Source organism: Heloderma suspectum, chromosome 11, assembly GCF_057233095.1.
Source record: "Heloderma suspectum isolate Gila_16-S chromosome 11, 16-S_ref, whole genome shotgun sequence".
NCBI classification, from domain to species: Eukaryota; Metazoa; Chordata; class Lepidosauria; order Squamata; family Helodermatidae; genus Heloderma; species Heloderma suspectum.
Genome location: NC_139468.1, coordinates 12,070,446 through 12,083,215, shown reverse-complemented (window position 1 = coordinate 12,083,215; position 12,770 = coordinate 12,070,446). Strand labels below are relative to the sequence as shown.

Below are 12,770 nucleotides of genomic sequence, written 5' to 3'. Positions count from 1 at the left end.
GGTCATCCAGATGGAGGGAGCTGGGAGACGGATTCAGCACACCTAACACTCATGTAGGAATTACTGATCACCATATTGGTCACAGTTTCCCCAAAGGAACTAGTAGGGTCTGTGCAAGTAGCACTGCCCAAATTGCAACTGTAGCCCTAATTCCTGCACTGGTTAATATTCTTGCAATTGTTCCTTTCATCCACTTTTTTTTAGTGCTATAGTCACTGGCCTGGTTCACACAACCACAGAGGAGAAATCCGCCATGACAGCTAACTCACCACCCCACCCCGGTCGCATGCCAGGGGGATTTGCATAATTGCCCTCGGCAGTGTCGGGTTGTGCCGTGGGTAACAAGCCACCCAGAAACCATGGGTTGTTGTAGAGTTCTGGGTGGCTTGTTACTCAGGTTTGCACAACATGACAAGCTGCACTGCTGAAGGTAATTATGCAAATCCCACTGGCCCATGACTGGGGGTGTGAGCAGGGGGAAATAAGCCACTGTGACTTATTTCCTCTTCCATAATTGTGCAAACCTGGTCACTGAGAAGTTGCCACCTGGATCAGTTACATTCTGTCACTAATCCAGAAGTTGTCACCTGGATCAGTGACATCAGAGGCAGACATTTTTCTGCAGCTACATCTTTCTGAGAAATTTTCCTGTCCTAAAAATGTACTTCATAAAATGAATTAGTAACATAATAATTTGATATGATACTAGTAAAATTAGGAAGATTCATGGTTGTAATTTTAACTTTTTTCAGGTGGCTAACCCTAGGAAGAGAGAGAGAGAGTGTGTGTGTGTGTGTGTACACACATGCATGGCATGTGCATAAACACACATACACACACACTTTTCAGGGCTTGCAAAAATTAGTATGTTAACAGATAACTAACTACCTCTATATATTTTTTAAAACCCACATAAATAAAACAATGGAATTGTATGTTAGTGGCTTGTCAGATCTTATTTACATGTATTCCCTTAAACATAGTTTCTAAACAAAGCTTTGCATTTTACTATTGAATATAATGTTTAAGCCACATTAAGTCTACAGTCCTAAACATGTTTACTAAGGAATAAACCCGATTAGGTAGAATGCAACTTGCCTCTGCTTGAATATGCCGAAGATTGCAGGGTACATAGGAAGCTGCCTTATGTTGAGTCAGATCATGGGTCCATCTAGCCCAGTATTGCTGACACTGACTGGCAGCAGCTCTCCCAGGTTTCAGGCAGGAATTTTTCCTGCCTTACCTGGAGATGCTGGGGATCAAACTCTGAACTTCTGCATGAAAAGCATATGTTCTACCACTGAGCCATGGGCCCTCCCTGGGGAAAATGTGATGGGGGGTGGGGAATTTGATCAAATACATTGAAAACTGACCAAATTTGCTGCATGAAGGGGTGGGGATGGGGAGATGACACAGTAAAGAGCAAGGAAACATTCAATTTCCTGAAGAAATGGTATGAACTGTTGCATGTGGGATTGTTTCTTTCTGCGGTGCCTCTGGGTTGGATCATGTGGTTAGCATTTAGATAGACTCCAGTCTCTAGTAGCAAGGCTGGGAAATATCTGCCTGAAACCTTGGAGAGCCATGCAGAGTTGATCAGCTGTCCCCCAACCTGGAGCCCTCCAGATGTGTTGGACTACAATTCCCACCAGCCTCACCCAGCATAGCCAATGGTCAGGAATGCTGGGAGTTGCCATTCAAAACATCTGGAGAGCACCAGGTTGAGAAAAGCTGGTACAAGCCATGGATTTAACTGCACCTTTTTAAAAGGATGTGTGCTCGCATGTAGTGCAAATTGTATCAAGAGTAGATCAGATATTGTCATCTTACTTGTTATATAACACAATGTCTGGTTTCCAGATCTTTTGCGATGGCACTCGAATACACCGAACACCCCCATACTTGTCAGGATTCCACTTGAGTTTGTAATCATTCCAAATCTAATCAAAGAAAAAGAAAAAAAAGCAAGCAGTGTTTAGAGTTATAAGTACCATGAAAACTGTGCCTGTTAAGTAGCCATTTTCTCACTATGCTCAAGTTTCTAGTACATACTGAATCCATCCTTCATTTGGCTGCCAACTCATACCTGGTGTGGGGCTGGCAAAATGCTGGGCCGTGTTGGAACGTGGTCTCACCTCCAACACATTTTGGACCCTCAGGTCCTTCTTCAAGGTACTTTGTTAGAATGCAATTGATATTATTTACTCCATATTTCCAGTGTCCTATGCTATCCATTGCATTCTAGCAAAGTACCCAGAAGAAGGACCTGAGGGTCCAAAATGCACTGGAGTTCTTCTATTGCATTAAACATCCTTTTTTCTACCCCATTGCCCTTGACTTTTCTGGCAGTTCTGGTGGGGGTTTCCCTTTTTCTTGGTTTTGCTCACCTTTGAGACAACATTTAATACTTTGGAAATGCAATGATTTCTCGTCTTAACCCAGAAATGGCAGCTGGAACATGCGCCTTGTGCATTGCAGGGAGTGATGTTTCAGCAAACCTTTGCCAAGGAGGATGTCCAGCACCACACAGATTAGTTTGCTTGTTTGAATGTATGTCCTGTCCTTCAAATAACTTATCAGGGCAGCTTACAATAAAAACAATAAGAGGCAAAAGAAATAACATGTATAAAAAGTATAGGCTAAAAAGTATAAGGTCCATAAAAAGAGTCTTTAAAATATAGAAAGTGGGAACTAATGGCAGTATCTTTTGAAGCATAGACACCCTCCCCCTGCTGCTGCCACTACTCCATCATTCTTGACCCAATAAGTCATGCATCTCTGTTTTGTTATTCATTACCAGCAAATCTCTTGGAGCACCCTATTCTGGCCCCGTACAAATGAATGCATCTGATGTTTTCTTTCAGGGGCCTCATGTGTTGCTACAAAAGAGCTTATCTCTTGCACCTGCCCAGGTGTACAAAAATGACTTCTTTTAAATTGCTACATGTGTTCATCGCTCTTTGGCAATATAGGTTTTGCAGATTTTTCTATTTTTCCAAAAACCTGTTTGATCTTGAGGTGGCAGCGAGGTGAAAGAAATCTCTCCAAGCACCAGAGGAAGTGATGTCTCTCTCAACCATGTCCAATGTGCTCCACGCAATAAAGCCAAACATATAACATCTATTCTGGCCCATTTGCACTGGCTGGCTGTATGTTTCCAAGCCCGATTCAAGGGCCTGGTTTTGACCTATAAAACCTTACACGGCTCGGGACCACAATACCTAATAGAGTGTCTCTCTTGGCATGAACCTACCTGTACACCACTCATAATCTAAGGCCCTCCTCCAGGTGCCTCCTTTGAGGGAGGCTCAGAAGGTGGCAACAAGGGAGAGGGCCTTCTTAATGGTGGCCGCCTGGTTATGGAATTATCTCCCCAGTGAGGCCTGCCTGGCACCAACATTGTTATCTTTTTGGTGCCAGGTTAAAACCTTCCCCTGCTCCCAGGCATTTGGCAGCATATGATAGATTTTTAATCAGGTCATGAGATATTGTTTGGGGGGGTGTGCGCGCGCTGTTTATATGTGTGTAGCTACACTGTTTTTATATTATGCATAATACTGTATTTTTAAGGTTTTTAATCTCTGTAAACTACCCAGAGAGCTTTGGCTATTGGGCTGTATAGAAATGTAAGAAATGAAATGAAACAACTGGAAAGCTGATTGGTAGTCCTGAAAAACTTGCCACATGGTGTCTGTAACTTCATGGAGAGGTGGTTGTGTAGGCTCCGAGAAGAATGATAAAATCTAACATTACTATAATCACTTAGAGATGTTATTATATTAAGTGGTATGTAAGTATTACAAATAAATACCATCTAGCTGCTGCTATACCCTTGGAGCTCCAGGTAACTGGCAATGCTGGGTGTAACTGTATGGACAGAATTTACAGACAATCACTTTCTTCTGTGGTCCCAGGCGCTACCTTTTTCAGTGGCTGGCTAAATCTGCCTGAGACTGTCACCAGGCACTGCAAAACACAATTGCTGTAGCTTAGGACGTAACCTCTTGCCCTTAATTTTCTATTTCTTCAAGATGGGGACGGGGTACCCAATGAGGAAATCTCTGAGATCCCGAAGATCTCTCAACTGTGACCATGGAATTCCTTCAGGGCTCAAGATCTGTGATTTTGTTTCATTGAAACAAGACAGATGACCACTAGGTGTCAGAAGTGCATAAAAAATGTTCTTGTGTCTGCTCTTCCTTATGCCTGGCATCAAGGAGGTCACTTTTGGGATTTCCTTTGGGGTGGGTGCATGAGAGAGAGAGAGCAGCTAAATTCCTAGCAGCTAAAAATCCTAGCTGCTAGGAATTTGGAATCTATTTCCCCCCTAGGGCTTCCTTTCATTTTTCCTCCCTGCTCCACCCAATACATCTACATATAAAATTAAAAAATACTTAACGATTTGAAAAAAACACCTGCGGGTTCCTGTGTATTTTATTTTATTTTTATCTGGTGGAGGTATACTTACATGTCGCAGCCATAAATTGGTCTCCATTATCTGGTTCACTTCATCCTGGGGAAAGAAAAATTGTAGCTGTGTTCAAAGCCCTTCATTATATTGGGGGTGAAGGGGAGGAGTTAAGTCTTTTTCTTGGGCCCAGTTGTAGGATTGCTAAGCAACCAGGAAAAAACTGGTCCAGGTGGATTTTTTTTTCTTTCAGGCCAGTTATCAGTTCCTCCCCCTGCCTGCCCCTTTTGCACCAGGCCCCATCCCGCGAAACCATCTTTTTTAGAAAACAAGGCCACCTGGAACTGGCTAAGCTCCACTCTGGGAGCTGTTCTTGGCTCCACCCTTTGACCCGAAGGGTTTTGTTTCAGACCCAGATACCAGCATGTTTGATTTCAGGAGCTAGCGGACAACCAGACACAAATTGGTATTTCGCAAACGGCATTGTGACGAAGGCAGCCTCTAGTCTACTCACCACCTTTACTAGCTGTGAGAGGGACACCTCAAACCAAATCATGACCGGGTCAGATACATTTTCCACAGGCCTGATGATGTTGTTGTAATTGGCGAACAATTCATCGTAAAGCCGGTGCTCGTCTTCGGAACAATAAGAGCCTAAAAGAGGGCAGAGTTAGAAAAGATGCACGCAGGGCTGGCTCCAGGTTTTGGAGGGCCCTTCCTGGGGCAAGACACCCTCAGCGGTCCTCTCCCTCAGTGAATCTATCTCCTTACTGCCATTATCACCAGCCGCTCTTGCTCCTCATCCTGTTTCCCATCACTGCTACCACTTGCAGCAGCAGCCCAAGACATTTTGCTGCCTGAGGCAAAGGACAAGATAGCGCCCCCTCCCATCCCATGTACAAAAGCCTGCTGGACTGGCAGTTCAATCTTACTGCCACACTGACAGTGGGACAGCATCTTCCACTGCGCCTGAAGGCAGGAGTTTCACCTAGGGGGCACAGGGCAGGCTGCATGTCACACAGGTCTCTCCTCCAGTACCTTGCTGCCATCTCCCAATATCTGCCGCCTGGGGCAATTGCTTCACTTTACCTAAGGTTAGGGCCAGCCCTGACCACTTGCTGGCTGGACAGACAGAGAGCCTGGGAGAGAGCAGGCAGTGGCATCTACTGCTTCCCACCACCACCTCCATTGACTGGGCCAGAGCAAGAGGCAGGTGAACAAGCAGATTGCAGTGGTGAGGAGGAGCAGCAAATCCAGGGGGATTTTGTCAGTGGGCCCCTGCTGGAGCATAGGCCTTTGCCAGCTGGCTGACCATGCCTGCCCCAGTGGTATAGCTAGGTAATTTTAGACCCTAGACAACAGTCGGGGATGGGGGGGCGGCTTAGATGTGCATTACTTCAGCTGTAAATCAAACAACTAACATTTCTCTTCCGTCCCTCCAACTGCCATTCCATGCTTCACAACTGGTTCTATGTTCCTGGTAAGTTAGAGCAACAAACAAAACAAAAACCTGCTTGCCAATCCTGATTTTGTAGAAGTAATACTCTGAGCATGTGCAATTTTGTATTTTGAACTCCCTTAAATCACAGCACTATCATGACTACCAGAATAAAATGACATCTGCTTCTGCTGCTCCGATTCTAAATACATTTCTTTGGAAATAAGCATCACTTTGCTGTAGAAAGGGTAATATATTTTTAAAGAAAAAATAATGAAATGAGCAAAATGTACATGCCCGGTTGGCTGATCCTAAACTCTAAATTGTTGAAAAATAAGAAAGGATGCTGCAGCAAGCTGCCTCAGCCCTCAAGGGTTTTCAAGCCCGGATGCTGACACAGGGCCTGTTAGCCACTGCCCTTGGGCTTTTCTACACAAGGCATTTATTGTGTGTTTGTCATTCCTTACGGTTGTTTACAGGTTCTTTAGATGATGTTGTGACCCTCCAGTTTTGCTTTTGTATCTAAGCAGCACTTTTGGCGAGCTTTTTTAGAGCAGGGAAAATGCAACATTTAATTGTGAAAGTGAAAGAAGTGTGACTGCTTCTTGTGTATTTGCGCTGTTCCACTATACCACAGTGCCACCTAGAGGTTATGTAGTGGAAAAGGAAGAAAGGAAACACTCCTCCCATAGTGCTCTGATCTTATCTGCGACAAAACTGATCTGATCTGTGACCAAATTGAAAGTAGATACAGCGAATTAACAGCCAGTTAACAGTCTCATGTAGAAAAGCTCATCACCATCTGCTGTTCTTGGTCATTTGGGAGGCCTCTAGGCTGTGGTTGGGGGCAGGCTTTGGCCCCGATCACCAGCCCTAGCTGCACCACTGTTCTCACACACACACACACACACACACACACCTCCCAGCATTTTGGCTTGGGATTCTGAAATATTCTAGGAACATTGGAAGTTGACTTAGGCCATTTCAGATTATTGGTGCATCTAATTCAAGGGTGAACAGACTACAGAGTTGCCTTGCATGATCTCCTTCAATTTTTACAGTAGCCCAAGGCCCATCAATTGTAGCCCAGATGCAAAGTGGTAGCTCAGGATGGATCTGTCTCCTGCACTGAGACTGCACTGAGCATACACAAATCTACATCTGGGCCACTACAGATCAGGGATTCTAACAGTCTAAATTAGACCTTGAAATGGCTATTATTAAACTATTCATTCATTCATTACACTTCTATACCTCCCAATAGCCAAAGCTCTCTGGGAGTTGGAGACCCTTAAGACCATAAGAACGTAAGAAAAGCCCTGCTGGATCAGACCAAGGGTCCATCTAGTCCGGCATTCTGTTCACACAGTGGCCAATCAGCTGCCCACAGGGAAACCCACAAGCAGGACATGAGTGCACCAGCACCCTCCCACCCATGTTCCCCTGCAACTGTTGTCCATAGTCATACGGCGGCCTCTAATATTGGAGGCAGCATGTAGCCATCAGGACTAGTAGCCATTGATGGCCTTATCTTCCAGGAATTTGTCTAACCTCCTTTTAAAGCCATCCAAATTGGTGGCCATCACTACATCTTGTGGTAGCGAATTCCATAGTCTAACTATGTGTTGTGTGAAGAAGTCCTCCATTTCATCTGTCCTTGCTGATCTATAATTTATTATTTATACATGTATGAGTCACTCTTTGGCCCAAATAGGCTCCCCAATGGCAACTTGCAATTAAAACTTAAAACTGTTTTAAAACTTTAACAACAGTCTACATTCAGCCCATCCCTGATCTAACCCAGTATTGTCCATGCTGACTGACCGCAGCTCTCCAGGGTTTCAGACTGGGCTCCCCCTTGCCCCCTAGCTCAGTGTAGATGCCAGGGATTGAACCTGCAACCTTCTCTATACAAACCACATTGTGTTCCACTGTGTTTTGGTCCTTCCCATTCCTCTGCGGGGGGTGCTTCATGTCCACAACTATCATTTTCTTGGAAAACTAAATAACAGGCTATTATTGTTCTGCAAGCAGTGACAGATTTTACTTTCTTGGGCTCCAAGATCACCACAGACGGTGACTGTAGCCATGAAATTAAAATGCTTGTTCCTTGGGAGGAAAGCTATGGCAAACCTAGACAGCATAGTAAGAAGCAGAGACATCCCCTTGCCGACAAAGGTCCGTATAATCAAAGCTATGGTTTTCCCAGTAGCAACGTATGGCTGTGAGAACTGGACTATAAGGAAGGCTGAGCGCCGAAGAATTGATGCCTTCGAACTATGGTGCTGGAGAAGACTCCTACAAGTCCCTTGGACTGCAAGGAGGTCCAATCAGCCCATCCTAAAGGAAATCAACCCTGACTGCTCATTGGAAGGACAGATACTGAAGCTGAAGCTCAGATATTTTGGCCACCTAATGCGAAGAGAAAAGTCACTGGAAAAGACCCTGATGCTGGGAAAGATTGAAGGCAAAAGGAGAAGGGGACGGCAGAGGATGAGATGGCTAGATAGCATCACTGATGCAATGGATATGAACTTGAGCACGCTCCGGGAGAGAGCGCAGGACAGGAAGGCCTGGCATGCTATGGTCCATGGGGTCACGAAGAGTCGGACATGACTTAACGACTGAACAACAATTGTTCTGCAGCTGTCCTTATCCTGTAGGGTTCCCCCCTCCTCTCTTCTGCAGATGCAGGAAACAGACAGCAAATTAAACCAGAGAAGGGTAGTTTGGGGTTCATTATTCAGATGCAGAGAAGTACCCAGTTTAATTTCTTTAATGCCCATGTGGCAACTGAAGAAAGGTACAAGATGCAGCATACGTTTAAATGATATAATTAATGCGAGCCAGTGGCAATACAATGAACTGGGAAGGGTGGGGCTGTGTGTGTTTCCTTTCCTTGCTAAATTCAATCAAGAGAAATGCAGATGGGGGAAATGAATCATTTTTACATTAGCTGCTGCTACAAAACAGGGAAGGCGAGTGAAAGGAAGGAACGTCCCTGCATTGCGCTGTGCTGGCTAAATTGGCCTATTAGGGCATGTGGTTCCAAGACTTCTTGGACGTATTTCAGTTAGTCCATGTTTAATGTTAATGTTTGCAAACTGCTTCTCCTTCTCCAGAGTGGGGGCTTGTTATTAGGTTTGGGTTTTTTAAACACATTTTATTAAAAACATGCCAGGATATAACGTATCACCTTAAAAATAATTACATCAACTGAAGACACATAATCCATTATGAATAATGTATCTCATGTTGTATTTTACGGTTTTAATGGTTGTGAACTGCCCAGAGAGCTTCAGCTATTGGGTAGTATAGAAATGTAATTAAATAAATAAATAAAACATGATGATTTATATACCATAAAGATAATTGTCTTGCTTGTTAATCCTAGGTGCATTTCTCAACCAGATAACTATCCGTTCAATAACTCCATCAGGTTGTCTACTACTTTTAAAAATATGGTCCATGTTGAATTTCTGTGGTTAAAACAGTTCAGCCATGCACACACACTGTGCACACACACACACACACACACACTGAATTATTTTGTGGCATCCCCCCCCCCCACACACACACACAAAAGGGAGAAGCTTGAGACAAGGATCATATAGTTAACCTGGGCTCTGCAAGGTCATAAATGGAAGAAATTCACTGAAGGAATTAGCAAAATATGTTTAACCACAAGAAAAGGGAAGGGAAGGGAAGGGAAGGGAAGGGAAGGGAAGGGAAGGGAAGGGAAGGGAAGGGAAGGGAAGGGAAGGGAAGAGATGTGGGAGGTGATATCAGGATGTACATTTGCCCAGCTCTGAAGCTGTATGGTGACATTTTCTATTAAGGCCACAGAGGGAAGACTGATTAAAATATATTTGGTATTTTTCAATTCATGATGAAGTAAAGATGGAGCTAACAGACACTGGTGGGTTAGATGCAGGGAAGAGTATGAGCATATGCGAAGTGCTTCCTGGTACTGGATGTGGCTGATGTTCCTGTAAAACATCAGTCCTTTGGACATTGTTCAGGGGAAGCTCTAACGTTTGGTGGGGGGTATGAAGGCTGCTTCCAGAAAGCAGAAGCTGAAAAGCTCTTGTGTGCAAACTGGAGCAGGCTCACACTGGAGCCAGACCAATATTGGGCAAACTTTGGCTTTCTTCACACCGAGCTTTTATCCTGCGATTGAGATTGCTCCTTCACAGAAGTTTGCGGGCTCTTTACATGAGGCTGTGAATCTCCAGGGCATCTCCTGCACTAAATGCCCTGTGTTCTGTTTTTAAATAGATTGCAGATAATGAGCTATCAAGTTACCCCATTGTGTTCCGCATCAGTTCCCTCCGTGAAAAGAGGGAAAGCTGCAAAAGATAATGGAAGACTCAGATATGGGGAGAAGGAGGGGGAAAGGGGAGGGGGGAAAGGAAGCAGGTGAAAAAGGGAGTCGTCGTGATCCTGCATTTAAAATGGAAGCAGAAAGCCCTGTTTTAAATGCTGGTGCAGAGATGCCTTTTGATGCATGCAAAGGTCCCAGGTACAATCCAGGTGGGGCTGGGAAAAGCTCATGTCTGAAATCCCAGACAGCCATTACCGATCAGTATAGACCAGCCTTCCCCAATCTGGCACCCTGCAGCATGATGGGAGATGTAGTCCAACACATCTGGAGGGTGCCAAGTTGAGGAAGGCTGGTATAAACAGCACTAACCTAGATGGACCAAGCTTGACACCCAGTGACTCGGTATAAGGCAGCTTCTTATGTTCCTCTCATTCTGCAATATTTGCATACGGATAAGTTGCTGAGAATTGTATTACATGATCTAAACCAGTTTTGTTGTTCTTTGCTATTCTTTTTTAAACTCTGTTTTTATTGATCTTTTTGAAACACACATTTTTCCTTGCAACTGTGCATCACAAGTATAAATGGCAACAGAATCCCCCTCCTGGATAAATCCTCCATCAAATAAACTCCCCAGATGTAAAATCCAGTCGTAGGCAGAGGGCCTCAGAGCTACAATGAGTGGTTGTTGTAAGCTTGAGGTTGCTTACAACAGTGTAAGTAGTTGTACTGAGGTTGCTACCATGTGGAGTTAGATTGGAAGTGCATGTTTCGGCGCTCTCTCTAAACCGGTGGAATTTGGGGTGGGGGTGGCTGCGGAGAGAGACAGTCAGACAAACTCCCAACATCATTTGCAATGCAGTGTAGACTCTGAACTTACATTTGCCCCCTGGTTGTGGTCCTCTGACCACATGCATTTTTGTTGTGTATCTGATGCACCACCAACTCAAGCAATATAATGCAGTTTCATTGTACATCTAGGCAGATTCAGTGTGTGACGGACCTAAAGATTTGGGCCATAGGAACATAGGAAGCTGCCTTATACTGAGTCAAAGCATTAGTCTATCTAGGCCAGGATTGTCAGCACACTGACTGGCAGCAGCTCTCCAGGATTTCAGGCAGGGATTTTTCCAGCCCTACCTGGAGATGCCGGGGATCGAACCTGGGACCTTCTGCATGCAAAGCAGGTGCTCTACCACTGAACTACTACCACTGTGTCAGCAGAGGCCAACCTAGGAGTAGGCTGCCTTCCTATGAACCTCACTTTCAGAATTTTCAGTGCTATTTATTCTTCCCACATGTAGCATTTTGGCTCAACATTTTGCACTTAGGAGAACCTGTAGCAGTTCCCCTGGGTCAGCAACTGTTCTGTATTATATAACAGAAACATGAAAGTGCACTCTGCATTTGGGCAGTAAAAGTTTCACACCTTATATTCCACCCTTAAGGAAAAAAGGGGAAATCAATATGCCTCCAAGCCTGATCTATAAAAAAAATCAAAAATATACTTATTCTCAGTAGATTTTTGCATTTAGCACTCAGTCTTCAAAAGTTCAGACTGTACAAGATATTTTAAAAACTAACTCCTCGCTTGGAAAATAGATGGTTGCAACTCGCTCTTGGTTTGCAAAAAAAAAAAGCAGGGAATTATTCATCCTGAGTAAATGTATGTATAAATATTGAATATCTTCAGAGATGGTTGTTTTAAGGGAGAGAACATTCTACCCTCCTAGAAGATGATCATTTTAGCACTTAGATCTTTTTGTTCATAGCTCTCATTTGCATTTGTGCTGAACAGCTTCCTTGGCATAAAATACTTGTAGTTTTCATACTCAGCCTATTTGATCATCTCTCTTCTTCCCACCCTGCTCTCCTTTCTTGGAGTATTCTCCTATTAAGTTTACCCCAGTGCCAACCCACATTGCCATGGAACTCTATTAACCACTCAGCTGCCATAACAAACATCTTGAAGCTGAAATTCCAGGCTTAGCAGAGACGAGGTGCACTTATTTCAAAGATTTTGCTCTTTCTGGCCTCCACCACACTGTAGAATTTAAATATGGACAGACATTTCCCCACCCTTTCTTAGATTGATTCCTGGAAAATTACAAGAACTGTTTAGCATTCCAAACCAGCTGTCTGCTTTTCGAAGGAGAAACTAAGAAAAAACAACAGCAGCAACAACCCTGCACAATCTCCAAAATGAAGACGAATCTTAGGGCGTGCTGCTAGAGACATCCACCAAGCCAAACCCCGGTTCTGTTCAAAGCTGAGACCAGTAGGAAGTGCCTCCTGTGACAACCGCCCATCCTCTCCCTTGTTCTCCAAAAGGCGGAAGAAAGCTCACTCACCTTGAAGGAAGAAGAAAATAGCAATAACCAGAAGCAGCTTCTGAGTCCTCCCCATTTTGCTATGAATTTGTCACTCATCCACAGAGCCTTCTGGAGATACAGTCAGCTGGCAGCATCGTACAGACAGACTTGCAAAATAGACCACCTAGCTTCTGGTGGATGCAGTCTATGGGCACTGAGAAGGACCCTGAACCATAGTTCTGTACTAGGGAGCGCGCTGTCTCTCTCTCTATGTCTCTCTCGCTCTGT

At 44.3% G+C, this 12,770-nt stretch overlaps 1 protein-coding gene across 1 annotated transcript in view; it reads right to left on the bottom strand.

The window, feature by feature from the left end:
• CHRNA3 (cholinergic receptor nicotinic alpha 3 subunit) overlaps positions 1-12,770 on the bottom strand; it is an 18,679-nt gene extending 5,909 nt beyond the window's left edge. Inside the window, exons 1-4 of the mRNA XM_084816841.1 lie at positions 12,522-12,770; positions 4,923-5,062; positions 4,469-4,513; positions 1,831-1,940 (exon numbers count right to left, since the gene is read on the bottom strand). Coding sequence (XP_084672967.1) covers positions 1,831-1,940; positions 4,469-4,513; positions 4,923-5,062; positions 12,522-12,576 — 350 coding nt within the window. The 5' untranslated portion in view covers positions 12,577-12,770. The remainder of the gene's footprint in view (positions 1-1,830; positions 1,941-4,468; positions 4,514-4,922; positions 5,063-12,521) is intronic.